This window comes from Apaloderma vittatum, unplaced genomic scaffold, assembly GCF_000703405.1.
Source record: "Apaloderma vittatum isolate BGI_N311 unplaced genomic scaffold, ASM70340v1 scaffold33427, whole genome shotgun sequence".
Classification (NCBI taxonomy): domain Eukaryota; kingdom Metazoa; phylum Chordata; class Aves; order Trogoniformes; family Trogonidae; genus Apaloderma; species Apaloderma vittatum.
This window is the reverse complement of record NW_009728426.1, coordinates 1-18,174: the sequence shown is the minus strand read 5'-3', so window position 1 is coordinate 18,174 and position 18,174 is coordinate 1. Positions and strand designations below refer to the sequence as shown.

Here is an 18,174-nt window from a genome sequence, read left to right as displayed (position 1 = left end):
ATTTTGGTCTTGGTCTAGATAACAAGTCATCTGTTCTGGCGTACAGAGTCAAGTATAGTACGAGGTGGCTGATGTCTGAACTCCTTCAAAACTAACTCCTCCTTACAAGTCTTCACGTTCCTCAGAGATGAGGTAAACTGAACGTTTCTGCCCCTTTTTAGAGCGAGGGAGATTTCACTTAATGGCTTTTTAGCAAATTACTGTCAGAAGGGCTGAAGCTCGGAAACTTCTGGCCTCCCAGTCCTCCAGTACCTGAGGGACAGGAGTCGGTGTGGTGGCTTCTTCATCATCGTCAGATATAATCCATCGAAGGCCCTGACACGAGCAAAACCAGGAGTTGGTATCGATTTGCACGGGGCCGTGATACCGAGTGAGAGCTGCAGGTTTTGCCCGAAGACACGGTGTCGTTTTCGGGGCTTGCTTATTAAAGAAAAAGCAAGCAGGCAAGAGGAGGTTGGTTTTCGTTTGGGGTTTTTTTTCTGATCCCTTATGCTCCGCTAAGCTCCCGTGTAATGTTGAACACAAAGTACAAGGAGCAGGCTTGATCTGCTCACCAGAGAGTGGCACAACAGCGGTGTTGTAGACCCTGGGTAAAGTATTTGCAACTTCTCGTCCCTATCCTTGCGTGCACTTTGTGACACTTGTTCTGCCTTTAACAGTGCTCCTGTGTTTTCAAATCAAACTCCGTGTTTTGGCATTATGAGCTTGACTGCCAACAGTTTAGCCAGATTTCTGCAAGTTGTTTTGACCTGCTTGGGGAATCAGCTTGATTGAAAGGTGCTAGAATGAAAACAAACATAGTCCTGAGGTTTATTTTTTGTTGGGGTTTCTTGTTGGGTTTTTTTTTCCAGCTTTGTCCCCGTGCTTTGCTCTAAGTTCACTTCACAAGGGCTTTGCTGCCGTGGCGTTGCAGCACGTGCACTGCTTCAAATGCAAGGAAGAAAAGTGTTTCTTTTCTATTTGGACAGTGTTGGGCACACCTGAGTGGGTGCCATCCACTTCTCTGAGGGCTGGCAGAGGAGAGCAGGTGTGAAAACCTTCAAGGGAGAGAAACAGAAAGGTCAGCATATTAAGATGACTTAATATATTAAAGTCATTGTATTAAGATGACTTAATATGTTTAAAGTATATTTCTGTATTATATAAATAAACGTGTGTGTATAGGTATATATGTGTGAGTTCCTCTCGGTAAGTTTTCTGTATTCCTGGGCATAATTTCACAAAGGAGTATGTTTCCCCATTTCCAGAGAAGCGCTCCTGCAGCGGTTGTAGCGCAGGAAATAACAGATTACTGCCCAGTCTGAACAGCAAAGGGTTGGCATGGAAGAGCCTGAATTTCTAGAGAGATCTCCCTTTATCCTCTCCTCTCCTCTATCAACAACAGAGCTCAACCTTTTCCCCCCTATCTCCCTTCAACCACTTCTTTCACTGACCTCCCTGTCCTCCGTTATCGCGACCGGAGGAGGTGGCACACAACGCCGGGGCCTTTTATCTCTTCTCAGCTCACGTTTGCCGATCCTAACAGGTCCTCGCCCCAGCACCAGCATCTCCACGAGTTTTCGCTGCAGCCGCTGCTCTTGGCTGGGAGGATGCGTCGTGGGAAGCAGCCGAATACCCGGGGTTTGCAAATGGCACCAGTCCCTTTTTGGAATTTTTGAGGCGTTGCTCGTAGCTCCAAACGAGCACGTAACTTGTGAAAGAGTTGGGAGGCAAAACAAGTTTTTTCTTATCCTCACTGGCAGACGAGATAAGAATCGTAACGTCCTGAGAAATGTCAATGGGAAGAGTTTCCTTTACGTTTTAGCAACAGTGTGTTGTTTTTGGAAGTCACTGTCTATGGGAAGGGAGGCACCTGCAGTTAATTTTATCTGTTCCTGTGTAAATACAGACCTCCTGATGTTCCCAACTCGCAGTTCAGTGGGGTCGTGGCATTATGTACTGTAGTATCTTATTTTATAAATAACACTTTAATTTTAGTGCTGATTGTAAAACCTTGAATTGATTTGGCACTTGCTCCTTCCCACGTCGGTGCTAAGAGCCGAAATCCTGTGCGTGGATAGCAGCAGTCGAGTCGATGTGTTTTGGGAGGGTCGTTTCTTGGACGTCTTTGGCGTTGGGATAAATGCCCTTAGAGCAGTCGAGCGCTGGGAATAAGTGACATAAGGTTTGCTCAGAAGCCCTGCGAGATGTCCTGCTTTTTGCTCGGTAACTACCAATGGTGTCAGGCATTGCAGGCGGTCTTTTCGTAGAAGCGTGTTATTTTTGTTCTGTTCCACTTTCTCTATTTATTTTGTAGATTCAGGAAGGTCTGGGAGAGCTACTGCCGAGGCGGTCAAGAGTCCTGGTGCTCTTTGCAGTCCAAGGGAGCTCTCGAAGCGTGTTCTTCCCGGGCACGTTCCAGCCCTGGGAGCAGCTTTCCCAGTGCGGCCCAAGAGCCACGGCGGGGGGGGGTTAGGGGTTAGGTTTCTGCTCGGTGCTGATCTCGGTGACACGAAGAAATAATTGAAGGACATAAGCCACAGTGCGGTGGGGTTGGCAGCGCCCTGTTTTTCTTGCAGCAGCCTCTGTCAACCCACTCTGATGGGGGGTTTTATGTTATACCTCCTCTCCACCGGTCTATTTAATTTTTAATAGCTTTTTTCAGCCTTATGATACACTAATGCGCTGGGATTAGGCATCATCTTGATGTGTTCAGATCAAGTAAATGCTCGCAAGAGAACAGGTAATCATGAAATAAAAAAAAAAGAAAATAAAAAATTAAAATTCTTTTCTGAATAAGAAATGTGTTACAGAATTATGTAACAAACACTGCCTGAGGACTTGCTGAATTTGGAGTTTTGTGACAGGAGGAGAATGAGTTGATCTTGAGGAAAAGCGATCAAGTACAACATGCTACGTGTGTATAAAGTGATTCAACGCGTCATTTTATAAGGAGAAGAGGTTCGTATGGATTTCAGTAGCAGGGGTGCCGCGCAGCACTTGCAGAAATTCAGAAAGCAAGCGCAAAGCCCGTAGTGCTAAATTAAGATCACATGCTTGCAACACACGCTCAGAGGAGTTGCTGCCGTGGGCGATTAGTCGTTGGGTTTCCTTTTCTTTCCTTGTTGGTTTTGCTTTTGTTTCGAACCACAAGAACCCATTCCTACAGAGGTCATTATCACGACTGTACAGTTAGGAAATTAAATTACAGTTCCCGCTGCAGCTGTAACTCAAGTATGATTGTGTGTGCGTGCAAGACTGTTCCTGCATAAATTCATGACAGATAGCGCAGCCGTTTACAGTAAGAAAAAAAGCAAACAGGGAAACGCCGAGCTCTCCGATACTGTTTCTGTGGGGCTCTGGCTTTGAATTCTATGCGTGTGCACGTCATCTAATGTTACACGAACCTCAGCGCTGGCACCGAGCGGGGCGTATCGCGGCCAAAACAAGCCATTTTAAGCTGTGTCGATGCCATGCTCCTACTGGCTTCCTCTTGCGTTTTTCTCCTGGTTATAAATACACCTCGCGAATTAAACGCTCGCTGTGAGAAAGAAAGAAAAAAAAAGCCTGCTCCTGCAATAGCTGCTTAAATTGCTGGTTTAATTGGGCAGAGAAGATGGGAGGCAAGGGCTGGCCGGGAAGCTGTGTCGATGCCATGCTCCTACTGGCTTCCTCTTGCGTTTTTCTCCTGGTTATAAATACACCTCGCGAATTAAACGCTCGCCGTGAGAAAGAAAGAAAAAAAAAAAGCCTGCTCCTGCAATAGCTGGTTAAATTGCTGGTTTAATTGGGCAGAGAAGGTGGGAGGCGAGGGCTGGCGAGGGAGCCCGTTTCGGGGCGGCTGGCAAGGGGTTAAGGCGTGTTTGCCTTGTGCAGATAGCGGAGGGTTGGATGCCTCCCTGCACAGGCAGCAAATGCATTGGCTGAGGTCGAGGGCGGTTCTCCTGCCACAGTTGTTTTCTGTCCTGGACTCGGTTGGATCTGGAGCCTCTTAATTGCCTCGGCTGTAATCAAAACACAGCTCGTGTAATTCGGGAAAGAGGACTCGGCGCTATGAGGCGAGTTGGCTCCTCGCTCGTGTGGTGGCCCCGGCCGGCCAAGGGGACTCGCGGTGGCCCCGGCTGCCCCACGTTCACACAGATGGGGCTGCTTATTGCACGGTAGAAAGATCACGTCGATTCATGACAAATCGGTCCCAAAACTATGTGGGAATGTCTGTCCCTGTGTGGTACATGTGCAGGGTCTTGATGTTCATACGTGTGCTTTAAAATTTCTTCTTAATGAGCCGGGTGCCTCTTATCCCACTCGAACCACCATCCCCTTGAATACTTAGTTCTGCACACCCGGGACGTCGCTATTTAAACCCGTGGGACCAGCATTTAATTGCTGTTTAATCCCAAAGGAACAGCAGAACGCAGAGTGATTTTGTATCTTTCTTTTTTTTCATGTTTTCCTGACCATTCACTGCTGCCGTTTCGTTAGCAGAAAGCAAGAAACAAGACCTAACGCCAATATTTTTAACCACACTTCAACATTCAGACAAACAGCTTAGTGCTTAATGGACTTGACTGTTAAATACGGATCTCCCGGTTACCTGCGTTGGCTCGGGAATATGTTTATGGGATCGGTGTGTTTTGTTTCCACCTGAAGCACAGGAAAGTGGCGAAACAGGAGCGATCCACAGAGGTAGAAATTCCTTTGCGCTGACTCCTGCTGCCTTTTGTCCCCCAAAGCTGGGCCTCAAGCAGCATGAAGAAATGTCAGTTTGAATCTCTAATCAGAAAGCTTTGTAAAATGCATTGTTTCCTAAGTCTTTGGAGCCACTCTAGCTAACTAGTTAAATATTTATTCACCCCTGGAACAACAGGTTTGAACCTCTGTGTCTTTCTCCCCCAGCCAGGGCAGATAATTTAAGCGTTTCACTGTCTGTCTGCGTCAGGAGTCCTGTTCTTAGAGAACTGATGAAGAGGTTTCGTGGCTCTGGTGAGCAGCTTGGCTCTGGTGCCGAAGCCCTTTTTCCTGCAGCAGCTTTTCTGGTACAGGGTGGCGGCTTCTGCCCCTACATCCACAGTAGCTGTTCCCTTGTCTCCAAGATTTATGAAGTTCCCTTTTGACTTTCTCCTCTTCTGCCTGGGGACCGCGTTACCCAGCAGTCCTGCAGCATCGACCGAACGTGTGTCTGAGCCTACCTTACGCCTCCTCGGTTGGGACCGGCTCCCCAAAGCGCGAGCCCGTTGCCCGGAGGCGAATCTGCTGGGGAATGATAACTGCAGGAGGCTGCAAACCTCCGTGGCCAGGGGGTGATGAGGTTCGCTTGGCCAGCACAAACCTGTTTGGTGTTGTCCCGCAGGGAAAGCGTAACATCGCAGGAAAAACAACAAACAAAACAAATCCCATCCGACCCATCTGGAGGCACATCGCCTGCGTGCTGTAGTAGTGATTATAAGGGAATAAAAAAAGGCGGTGAAGATTTGCTGGAGAGGTTTCTCCCTGACTTCCAGGCGCTTCGTAGCTCATGTGCTCTGCTGATGTCAAGGCGACATCTCTTCAACATCTTGTCTAATGAGGATTTGCACAAAATAGCGATCAACAATTTCTGGTCTTGAGTGCTTAATGGAAAAAAAGCTGTTGCCTTATCTGCTTTGCTTTCTTCGAGCGGTCTCTTAGACATCAAAAGCTCGTAGAACAGGAAAAAGAGAGACGTTAAGAACAGTTTTAAAATAGTTTAATTGTATCTTCTAAAAACCTTTAGAATTAGAACGGTTTCTGCCCTGTGAATACTTGCAGCTGAGTGCGAGATGTGTAAACAAGCACAGGACTTTGAAGATTAGTTTCCATAACAAATTGAAAAAAAATAACTGTGTGACATAACGTTAAATAGGTGCCGTGTGTCGCTGGGTGTTTTGCACGAGGGCCCTGTCTTGCTTCTACTGACTCCTTGAGGAACAAATGTTGTCTTTTGAATATTTTAAACTTTCTAGTTCTTAAGCATGAAATAGACCCTGGGAAAATACCTTTTGTGGGAAGCGCTACTGGTGAACGCCGTTACTTGTGCTCCCAGCTCGCACCAACTGTTCCCGCGTACGTTTGCCGAAGCAGCTCGCTTCCCAGCGGGAGGGAAATATTTCTTATTTTTTCAAAGGATTTATCAGGCTGTAAGAAACCCGAGGTTGCTCATCTTTACTATCCCATCTACTGCAGCTACCACTGCTTATTCCAAGAATGGCATTAACTGCTTAATGCACTTAATTCTGCAATCCTTTAACGTGGGGCGGAGCGCGGCGGAGGCGGATTTTCTGCCTAACCACAGCTGAGGATTGCATTGTCAGGACATCGGTACCACATGCTGTGCTACATGCTGCTTATTTATTTGAATACAACTAGACCGTGTTGCGCTATCGATCTGCTTAGCCAGAAATCAAAATTAACGTTGTTGCCCCTGTGTCTGGGACTTCCCCACATAAAGCCCCTCCTGCTTCAACACTGAATATTGGACAAGAAAGCTTGGGCAGTGTGGAGGCAGATGGTGTTAAATCAGTGGGAAGTTACTCCGTCTGACCAGCGTGGATCCCAGCAGGACTGAGCTCTCGCCTTCCTTCACCGAGGGTGCTCGGGCAGGACACGAGGTCCCGTTTGGATGTGCCCGCAGACAAAACCCTCCTGTTTGGTGAGAAGGAGGGGATGTCTTGTTCTGCGTCTTGACGGTTCGGAGCTGCGGCCCAAAGGCTGTTTGTCACCATGCGCAGAAATCCAAGCCCCCGTCCCCCGTCCCGCCTCTAAAGTTCTTCCTTGTGCTGTTTAAATGGCTGTGTCAAAGCCGTACCGGGCTGCGGCGCTCGCTCTTCTAGCAGTGATTTCTGCTTTATTGTGTCTTTTGTGACTCAAAGTTCTGGGTTAAGCAGTTGGGTTTAATTGGTTCAGCCTCGTTTGAACCATTAGGACCCTGAGTGAAGGTGCTGGGCAGCAGGACTGTCCTTCCCTTCAGAGCTTCTCTGCCCTCCCCTCCAGCTCCGCGCTCAGCGTTAGTCATGGTGTTCGCTCGGAGCTGTGCCGCTCCTTGGTTTCTATTTCAAAGCCCAAACCGCTCATTAAAAGTATTGTCAGGCGCTAAGTAATGGGTAATTAAAAAGTAAACCATAAAAACCTCAAGCAATAACACTCGTGGGTGTCCTTCTGCTGGGAGAGTCACCGAGGAGCTCGTGCTGGGCGCCAGGGCAGCAGCGTTCTCCGGGGAAACCGGTGACAGGTTGATGGACAGCTAGGAAGCGAATCCTGATAAAGCCGAAGGGTTATGTAAAAGTCTTGTTGGACGCGCGTTATTTGCGGCATTGCTGGGGGAAGCTTTGTTTCTTAAACTAAGGAACCAGAATCTTCTGGCTGAAACGAGCTGTCCCAGGCTGGGAAGCCCGTGCTGTGGTCTCGTCACTTCTGGGCTTCAGAGTAATGTTGGAGTCACCAAAGCTCTCCTGGAGCTTTGTGCTACTGAACGGAGAGAAGAGGAAAATTTAGTTTTCTGTTTTGGAAGATAAGCATTAATGAGGTGGGAGGGTGACTAGCAACAGTCTTCCAAAGTGTTATTAAAATTTGCAGTGTACAAGGAAAAGCAGAGACGAGGCAGACGTCTGCGCTTCCCAGATGCTGCTTGGAGAAGGGAGTCGCCAGGCCAGGCAGGGTGAAGCGTGGTTGCTCAAAAGCCTTTCATGGTCATCCGTTGTTGGGTTGTCCTGTGGCCTCAGCTGCCTTTTATCTTTTCTCTTCACAGTTTGCCCACCTGCCTGCAAGTCCCAGGGCTGCACCTCTGACGGTCAGTGCTGTCACAGCGAATGTCTTGGGGACTGCACGGAGCCGAACAACCCCGAGAGATGCGTGGCTTGCCGCAACTTCTACCTGGAAGGCAAATGTGTGGACACCTGCCCCCCCGGTTACTATCGCTTCGAGGGATGGCGTTGCGTGACCTTCAGCTTCTGCCAGGAACTGCACAACAAGTGCAAAAACGCCAGGGAGTCGGGCTGTCACGTCATCCACAACAACGAGTGTGTTCACGAATGCCCATCGGGGTACATCATGAATTCCAGCAAGTGAGTACAAGTGTCTGCAGGTGAAGGAATCGTCCTGCGGTGTTTGTGCCGTGCTTCTCTCTCGCTTGGACACAGGGTTTGTGTTCTGTGTCAAGAGCAAGAAGAGTTTCCGGCGTTGGAGTGTCTGTGACAATTACCTGGTCCACTTTAATATGATTTGCAAACTAATACCTTGCTAATTGGAGCCATTAAAAGCAGACAGGTTGACCTACCGTGCGCGGTAGTTTATTCCTCCCTTGGTTTCCCTTGTTCCCTCTCAAGTTCGGAAAAAGTGGGAGAGTGAGAGAGAAGACAAGGAAGAGGAGCATCCCCAAGCGGGAAGGGTCTTTCTGTAATCGCGTGGGACGAGGGAGCTGGGCCGCGGAGAGGCTGTCGCAGCCCTGCTTCCCTCCCCCTCCAAAGCAGGCCTCAGACTCGAAAGCCTTGCCATTAAGCAGGACAGGGAGAAGTAGGGTCTAATGAGCAGAGCGGGGTGTAGTTAGAGTGGATCATTCTCGGAATATCTGTCCCTCATCCCTGTAATTACTGGCACTGAGCAGGTTCAAGCTGTGCCAGACGTAAATGGACAATGTAACAAACAAGCGTAGCAAGAATGGGAGCAGGGAACAGCCATTCTGCCTCTTCCCAGGGTTTTTCGACAAAGGAATTAATTTATGTTGCTGGGCTGTTTATCACTGAAAACTTTGTTGTTTGTCCTACAATAACATTATATATTGTGATGAGTCAGATTTCCTATGAACGTTGGTAGCTCTGCGCTCGCATGTATTCGCTCCTGCCGTAATAATTTCAGGGAATTTGCTCTTTTCATTTTATTTCCTGTTTTGCTTTTCAAAAGAATGACCTAGCAGCCTCCAGAGTAGGTGTGCTACTTGTGTAACAGCCCACGTTGCTTCTCTCCAGGCTGCTCTAGGCCCTCACGGCACTACTCTGTACTTTTTCTAAAGCGTTTCTTTCTCTGCAGTAGTTGGGAACATGTTCTTGGGGTGTTATGACCAGGGCAAGCAGTCAGCTCGCTGCCATTTGAGAAGTATTTCCCCAGAGCACAAAGCACACGCTTGCCTTTTTTTAAAGCAACTTTATGTACAGCCCTTCATCGGAGGATTCCCAGATGAACGACCAGCTCTCCGCTTATCAGTTACACGTTGGGTTAACGATCTGGGGAGGGAGGCAGGGCCTGGGTTTCGTGATCTCGAAGCCCCTGGTGTGTAGAGCAGGGAGCAGCGAATGGGCTGTTCAGAACAGTCAAAATCCCTTCATTCAGGTTTGTGTTCTGTAGGAGGGGACAGAACAACGAGCGTTTCCAGTGGGGAAATGCCAATTTAAAGAACTCTCAGCAGTTATTTGGAATTCCTAAGAGCCACGTGCTGCGCCCTGCATGTGAATCCCGTGGCTTGTTGCCAGGACACCGTCGCTTTGAATCGATTACTTTGCTTTTGAGAATCGCTGCGGATGCCCCAGATGACAAAACCCGTCCTGTCTCTTGTTTTGCAGCCTGCACTGCACGCCCTGCGCGGGGCCCTGCCCGAAGGTTTGCGACTACGGGAAGGAGAAGACGATCGATTCGGTGACATCGGCCCAGGAGCTTCGGGGCTGCACAGTTGTTAATGGAAGCTTGGTTATAAATATCCGTGGAGGAAGTAAGTTCTGCATGAGGGAGGGGGCAGGGAGCACCGGGTGCCAGAGCAGTGAATGTGACACTGTCCGGGAGCGTTTCTCTCTTGCTTTGACCACTCTCGGTCTTAGAGTGATTCAGAAAAATACCCTCAGACAAAGGCTCTCGTGACGGTCACTTGGGGTTTCTTGCTAACTGATTTTTCTCAAGCCTTGGGAATTAATGTCACAGCAGTTCTATGTCATGTGTTTGGGCTCTGGTATCAGTGTTTGTGTCTGTGGTATCAGAATATTAAAACCAATGTTTTCCTTTCCGTAGATAATATAGCAGCCGAGCTAGAAGCGAATCTTGGCTTGATAGAAGAAATCTCAGGTTACCTAAAAATTCGCCGGTCTTATGCCTTGGTTTCTCTTTCTTTTTTTCGTAAACTACATCTGATTAGAGGAGAAACACTAGAGGCTGGGTGAGTTCTTTCAAAAGATACTTTATTGTAATGCTTTGAAATGTAAGGAGTGCCGGTGTTATCAGGGTGATTTGTATTGGTAAACAATTCCTAGGTTATTTTTAAATGTTCTTCTGCCTGTGGCCTACCAGGGAAGATATTTGCATTCGTTTTGCTTTGGTCCCTGGAATAGTGCCTGAGAAAAAGAGTTTTCAGTGTATTTTCCCCCCGTCAATGCACAATTTCGTTCTCTGCTTTCAGGAATTATTCATTTTATGCCCTGGACAACCAGAATCTGCGCCAGCTCTGGGACTGGAGTAAACACAACCTCACTATTGCACGAGGCAAACTCTTCTTCCATTATAATCCCAAACTGTGTTTGTCGGAGATCCACAAGATGGAGGAGATCTCTGGGACCAAGGGGCGTCAGGAGAGGAACGACATAGCCCTGAAGACGAACGGTGATCAAGCCTCATGTAAGAAAGCCTCAGAGTGCGGCGAGACTTGCCTCGTTCTACTTTTCCTCTGCTCGCTAACCTCACGCTCTTATTTCTCCCCGCCTAGCCTGGGCTGTTGTTCCTGGGCCTGTCCTTGTCCTTTCGGTTGAGCACCAGTTTGGTAGGCTTCCCACATGCTGGTGCGCAGCAGCGACACTGTCAGTAAACCACGAGTAAAATACTTGCAGGTTCTCCATCTGGCCAGGAGCCTCCCTTGCTGGCTTTGCTCTTGTGAAGTTTGCTCTTTGTGTGCTCAGCTGTGAGTTTTTCAGGGTTGAGGGTATTGTTGCGTCTTTCTGAAGAGTTTAGCGCAGCGTAACCTTGGTCCAGCCGGGGACTTTGTGTTACCGCTGAGTACCTGATTAATAGTCGTAATCTTCTTTTCCCATGTCATGAGGCGACAGTAGGCGCGCAGAATAAACACAGCAGAGAAACAGGATTTCCACCCATCTCTGGAGCCATGTGAGGAAATTGCTATGACAACAGTCAGAAATTTTTCCAACGATTTTTGTTGTGTTTCTCGGAGCTTTTTAAGCTACCACCTTTCTTCAGGAGCAGCAATCAGAGGGGGTCAGCGTGGCTAAAGAACAAACAGCGTTGCTTTATGCTCTAACTACAGTTGTGCTACTGAAGACGTAGCTTTGCAGACACCGATTTTGGCAGCGGTGCTGCCGCAAGGACATCCCTTGGGCACCCCCAACCCTGCTGGGTTTTTTCCCCGTTCTGTGCCACGCGCAATCCGCTCTCCCTGTTGGTGCCAGTAAAACTCTTCTAGGGGCGTAGGGTGAACCAGACCGTCAAAGTCAGATGCGGTAAAAAATAGCAAACCCGCTTCTGCTTTGTTGTTCTGGGGTTGTGTCCTCTCTCTGCTCCGGTTTGTTGTCTGGCTCCACAAACAAAGATTTACGCCTTAGATGCGTAAGCAGGTATTGCCACCAAACCCCCCAGCGTTAAGGTATGTTTTTAGTTCCTTGCATTTCAGTTCCTCTTGCAGAGCAGCCTGGATCGTGCCGTGGTTGCCTGTTTGTCCGATTCTGCCCTCGTTACGCCGACTTAGCTCTTTGTGAACAGAGTTAAAAGTGAAGATCTTTCAGCTGAATCAGTTTCCTGATTCCCCGTATCAGCACGTGCAGCCGTGCCGGCGCAGTGGGGAGTAGGGAACGTAACGACTCCCTGCCTAGAAACTGGTGGGACTGGGGAGAAAACCTGCCCAGAGCCGTAACCTCAGGGCCGTGCCCGCTCTAGCCTGGGCAGAGGGAAGGAGGCACGAGGAATTAGCTGCCCCACAAGGTCACCGCCTCCCGTGAGCCACTAGCGAGCTCGTCCTCCGTTTGGGAATGACACTGGATTTGGGGTGTGAGCCCAGCTGGGTCGTGGGGTTGTGCGCAGCTCCCGGGCTGGCTGGGTGCTTTGTTTCAGGGCAGCTGGAGGAGACGATTGCGTTTCTCTTCGCCAGCTTTAGCTGCCCTCTGCTGAGCTGTTCTCCGTGCCACCCCCCACCTTCAACCACAGGGTGCCAGTGTGCTTGGCTTTCTGTTTGTTTTTACATTTCAAGTCCAGTTTTCACATTGGCAGCATCCTGTTTACCAAAAATAAAAATAAATAAATAAATAGGCCAAGGAAAAAAAAAAAAAAGCCCTTCTTTGTTCTGGATGTGGTGCCAGTGAAATTAATGTTCTCCCTCCCTTGCGCAGCTACTGCAGGAATGGCAGATCCAGTCAGAGCTGCAGTTTGCCCTTATTGGGCTGCTCGGACGTACGGTATCGTAACGTGTCCCCCGAGCCTCCAGACTCCACCTCCTGTGCGTCGTCCTTCCCTCCGCCTTGCAGAGGGACCCCGCTACCCGCAGGCGAGGCCGGGGGTTCACGCACGTCGCTTTTGTAGCCTCTGCCTTCCCTGCAAACCGTGTGACTGGGCTCAGCTGTGTAAATCATCAGGAATTTTAAAATGTGTTTCCCACTTAGGAGAATTTAGTTCAGCTCCTTGACAGGGTCATTTTCGTAAAACAAGAGAACAGGCAGGAACCTCAGGAGGTCATCGATTCCAAGCCCTGGCGTAGGGCAGGAATAGCTTCTGAGTAAGATAAAGTTTTAATGTAAATATGTTCTCGTACTTATCTGTGGAGAAAAAAAATCTCTAAGGTAATTAAAAATAAAAACTTTATTTTTTAGCATTAACAAAATTGTTGTTGCTTCTCTTTTGTTACAGGTGAAAATGAATTACTGAAATTTTCTTCCATTAGAACTTCTCACGACAAGATCCTGTTGAAGTGGGAGCCGTACTGGCCTCCCGATTTCCGTGATCTCCTGGGGTTTATGCTTTTTTACAAAGAAGCGTAAGTGATCCACCCTTAGGTTACAAAATAGTAGCCATGCTGGGCTTCCACGAAGGGCAGTTGGCATTGAAGAGTAGATATTAGACCTGCTGTGGGCGTAGCTGTTCAGCTTCTGTGATTGTCTGGCTTCTGATTTTCATAAAGCTTAAAATAATCAGTCTGGATTTAGTTGTTGGGTTCTGTGATGCTGTTAGGAGCCTGGGTTACAAAGCTCCCTGTGCTTCATTTTCAGAATTGTACAAAAAGATAGTTACACTTTCTCTAAAGGGCAAAGGATTGTTCAGTGATTTCTTTAGAAATGTTGGGGGTTTAAATTGAATTGGGATTGAATTCAGATTCTGGGAATTTGAGGGTTTTCTTTTTTTTTTCTTTTCTCTAAAGTCCATACCAAAACGTGACCGAGTTTGATGGCCAAGACGCCTGCGGATCCAACAGCTGGACAGTTGTGGATGTTGACCCGCCCCCACGGTCAAATGAGCCCAAAGCCCAGGCCCAGCCAGGCTGGCTCCTGAGGGGCTTGAAGCCGTGGACCCAGTACGCCGTGTTCGTGAAAACACTGGTCACCTTCTCAGACGAGCGAAGAACATACGGTGCAAAGAGTGAAATCATCTACGTCCAGACCAATGCTACTGGTCAGTAGGATTCAGTTCATGTTGCCTTGCAAGTGAAAAAGAAAAACAGACCTAAATAGTTGTCTCTCTGGTGGTCACCATAGTCCCGTATCCCCTGAAAGTTTCCGCTGCCGTTGCTGCTCTGCTGTGGGAGGGAGGAGTTCCTCAACGAGCAGAAGGGCGCCTGTTCCCCGCGTAGGGAGATGGAGCCAACGTGTGCTCCTTCCATCGTGCTTGTGTGGCCACGTGGAAGAGCTGGTGTGCGTCGGTGCGTCCCGCTGTGGCGCCATTGGGTGTCAGTGGGTTGCTCTGGGGAGCAGCGCCCGTCCCTGTGGCAGTGGAAGCTTGCCTCTGTCTGTCCCGTGCTCTGTGGCTCTCTTGCAGAGCGCTGGCAGTGACCTCTGTCTCTTTTCCCACCCACGCAGTTCCGTCGGTCCCGTTGGATCCGATATCTGTTTCCAACTCCTCGTCCCAAATCATCCTGAAGTGGAAGCCGCCCTCGGAGCCCAATGGGAACATCACGCACTACCTGGTGTTCTGGCAGCAGCAGGCAGAAGACAGCGAGCTCTATGAACTTGATTACTGCTTGAAAGGTGAGCCTGTGGTTCTCTCTCTGTGCCTTTCCTTCAAGCTTTCTCAAAACTGTCTGGAGATTTTTCATGTGCTTCCTGGAGCTCTGGATGCCTGTTTTTCAAGACTGTTCAAGAAACAGGCTGAGATGCAGCTGCGGTTCTCCCACTGCTCAGTTCCATTATACATGAGGTGCAACTGCCAAGTTATGTGCAAAAGCTCTCCAAAACCTTTTTCTTTTTTAACAAAGTAATCAGATATTTTGTCCTTTAGGGATCTCCCTTCTGCCCTTGTTCCTTTTAAACTGAGTAATAAGTTTAATAACAGCTATGGGGATTGTAAGGGAAAATAATTCAGTGCTACTGGAGATCAGTGGCCAAGTTAATTTTTTAAGGCATCCTGTGCCTGGTTTGGAATTCTTTGAGACACAGAGTTTCACTGAGGACTGCCCAGATCTCACCTGCTGCCCTGTGGTACCTAAACTGGGATGAACTGGGGCAGAATTCCAGTTGACTACAGCAGCACCTGAGCTCTGTTTCAGAGAGAGCGTGGGTTTGAAGCAAAGGCCTGCACAGAAGAATGAAAGGTGCTTTGGCTTGTTTTCAGAAACCACAGGATGCCCAAATGTGTTACAGATCTCGTGTACACCAGTTTTGGATCTTTGTCGGATCAAATCTCTGCTTCTTCCGTGTTGAGCATAAGTGATATTAAAATTGTTTTGTCCGTAGGATTAAAACTGCCCTCAAGGACGTGGTCTCCTCCTTTTGAATCTGAAGACCCTCAGAAGTATAATCAAAGTGAAAATGAGGAAGTCAGTGGAGAATGTTGTTCGTGTCCTAAAACAGACTCTCAAATACAAAAGGAGCTGGAAGAATCTGCTTTCCGCAAGACATTTGAGAACTACCTTCACAATGAGGTTTTCGTTCCCAGGTAGGAATGTCAAAACAACATTCCCCACGTGGGCAGGGGTGGGGAAATGGACTTGATCGCTAAACAGAAGTGTGGGACTGGATGGGGGCGTGCTGCCAGTCTCTGGGCTTCCACGAGTCTCTAGTCCAGCTGTGTTGGGGACTGGTGAGAGCTGAGCACCTGCAGCTGATGTTTGGAAGATCCCGCTCTTATTTCTGTCTCAAAATTCTCCTCAGCTTGAGGGTGAAGTGAGAATTCTTAACAAATAGCTAAATACTTGCAGCTCTTTTAAACTTGAACAATGCCAAAAATAACGGGGTTTTCTTTTTCCCATCCTCAAATTTTGTGGTCTAGCTTTTCATCCAGTTTAAAAGAAAGGAAAAGAAAAAGGGAAGTTTACCATGCCACAACCTTGTCCTTTAGCGCGGTATTTGCGGTCTTCCTTGCACTTAGTCTGGGAAATACCTCCAATACCATGAGGAATGCAACTGCTGTGGGTGGCAAATGTCCTGTTTTGAATGGCACACGCAGTGTCACATTAAGGGGTGTTGAATGTCTTCACACTTCATACGCAACTTACAGAGGAAGCCCTGGGAGTCAGGTTAGAGCCTGCAGTGATTTACCCTCTTCACCGTCGTGCATTTTGTGCCCTAAATTTACTCTCTGCTTACTGCCCTTAACTAATAAATATTTATTTGCAGCTGCTTGACAAAAGCTGCGTTACTGCACTGAACGTTTTTGGTTGCTGGGTGTGTTACCAGGCAGGGTCTCTTCTTCGCGAGCCTGTTTCCTGCCTGCAGTTGCCACCTGGAAGCTTGTGCAGAGTCGCTTCTTTTACTCTTTCTGTGCTGCTGGTGCTGATGAGAACAAGTTTCGATGTGCAAAGCGATGCCAGGATGCAGAATATTCAAAAGCAGAGGAGAACCAAGCCGTGTACAAAAGCCCAGCTTCTCTTGATGTAGGCAGACAATTCTGACAATCTGATTTCTTTTTTTTTTTTTTTTCCCAATTTTACTGTGCAGCCAGCCCAGGATGCTTCTCAGGCCTGTTTCTGGGGTATGTATTTTAGGAAGAAACCAATCACCAGGATGTGCCACCTTGTCAGCCTGCTAAGGAAGAAATCTCCACATCCCTAGGCTAACTCATCCTTTTCATACCAGCCCCTGTTGCGGTTGTAAGTCAGCGGTGAAGGCTGACAAGTGTCCTGCTTGGCTTTTCCGACAGGCTCTGGGCTGTTGCAATCGGAATTAGTTTTCCTGTGAAAACCGTGCCTGTTGCCTGCTCACGGGGCAGCCTGGCTGCAGCCTGGCAGCGGAACGTGAAGTGTGTTTGACTTCAGGTGCTTTTTCTGTAGCTCCTGATAGTTTCTTGACCTCTCTTGAGGTACTGTGTGGGCTCCCCTTGAGCTAAGAAACCTTCTGCCAGTCGTGGGGAGGAATCTCACAGATGAGGCCGGCAGGGAATCTGAGACGGCGGGGGTGTGGAAGGCAGAGCAGTTGAGAAGTTACTCCCCCGATGACTTGCCTCCTTGTTTTCCACGTGCCATTTCTCTCCTCCTGTCCTGTTCCCAGCTCTCTGATCCCTGTGCAGTGTCCAGTCCTCACCAGGCTCTGCCTCGGCCCAGGTCTGATCTCCCCTGCCTCACTGAGAGATCGCAGAGGCTCTTCCTTCGCCCGGTTGATGAGCTGCTCTAGGAGATGCTGTCACCATCCTGCGGGTTAACGTGCTCTGGCAGTGGCGAGGGAAACTAGAAGTCGCTTCTTGCCATGCACACCTTCCCAGTCAGAGCCAGTGGGGATCTTTACACCACGCGCTTTGTAACGTCCCTTTGCAGCTGGACAAAGTGGCCATCAGAAGCTGATGCTTTGTTTCTTCTTTCCTGTGTTACTTGCTCTTACACTGGAATGAGTTTTGCACAGGCTGGAGCAAACGGGCGATTGCACGCCCCAGCGGGTTGCCCAGGGAGGTGGCAGAGTCTCCATCCTTGGAGAGAACTCCAAACCTGAACAGACACGGTCCTGAGCAACCTGCTCGAGCTGCCCCTGCTTTGAGCAGGGAGGTGGATTAGACAATCTCCAGAGGTTCCTTCCAACCTCAACCACTCCGTGATTCTGCAGAAAGATTTCAAAAGTAGTAAAAGCCCTGAGAGGCAGAGGGGAACTAAACGGCTGCGGTTCAGGGTGTAATTCCGTGTGTTCTCTCCACCATCGCTGCTGCAGACGAAGCAGTCTCGCTCCTGTCTCTGTCTCTGTCCTCTCTCTCTGTCACACACGCTTGTACCCTCACAAACATCAATGGGTTGCAGAGTGAACAAGATCCGGGAAATGACTCACGTTTAAAGTCACTTTTTTCCGTGGGTTTTCCCGGTTCAATCCCGTTAATTATACAGACAAATACATAAATGCTTTTACCAGCACAAGACAGGGCAGCTCTTCCTGGGCTGGTGTCAGGTGGGTGGTAGAATTGGGCTTATGCTAAATAAGGTGGGGTTTTACATCCCCCGGCCCAGGCCGTATTGTGTGTGATGAGTTGTGACTTCGTCCTTCTGTGAAGCTCAGAGTGCCTCTGGCAGGAGGAGAAGGAACCTGAACCTGAGTATTTCCCAGGGCAGGTCAGCAGAGCTACCGAAATGGCCCTGAGTCGTAGGGAGTGTGAACTGCCCTGGAAGGACATCAGATGTTTGAAAATACAGAGAATTTGGCAAGAAAAATCCTGCAAATCCAGCATAATAAACATGGGAAGGATGGACTTTACAGCTTCAAAAGTTTTTCTTGCTTTCTGTTACTTGAGGAAGGAGGAGTCATTCTTGTATTTTGCTCTGCGTTGCATCAGTGGTCAAATTACTGTTTTACTTGGGAAAAACAAAATTCCCTTAAGCACAAGGAACAGCTGAATCCACACTTTGTAAACAGTGGCGTGTAGCTTTGATTTTAAGTCCAAACAAGGTTCTGGTTGACCGTAAAGGATCGTTCCGAAGGAGGGAGGTGGCCTGACCCGGTCCTGGCTCTCTGAACTGTGCCCTGGTGTTAGGGGACGCTGCAGAACGATGCACCAGCTGAGAAAACTCCAAAAGGAGTTAATTAGTAAGTAGAGAAGGAGAAAACAAAAAGCTGGCGGGTGCCGTGCCCAACCTGCCGCTCG

At 48.6% G+C, this 18,174-nt stretch overlaps 1 protein-coding gene across 1 annotated transcript; it reads left to right on the top strand.

The window, feature by feature from the left end:
• Positions 1-7,741: 7,741 nt before the first annotated feature.
• On the top strand, positions 7,742-15,058 carry LOC104277451 (insulin receptor-like; the record flags this gene model as incomplete). The annotated part of the gene is made up of 8 exons (XM_009874085.1): positions 7,742-8,057; positions 9,549-9,694; positions 9,988-10,132; positions 10,373-10,587; positions 12,817-12,943; positions 13,325-13,575; positions 13,980-14,147; positions 14,853-15,058. Coding segments are annotated over 8 exons (1,574 nt in total), but the record flags the coding sequence as incomplete, so codon positions are not given.
• Between the last annotated feature and the right edge of the window lie 3,116 nt (positions 15,059-18,174).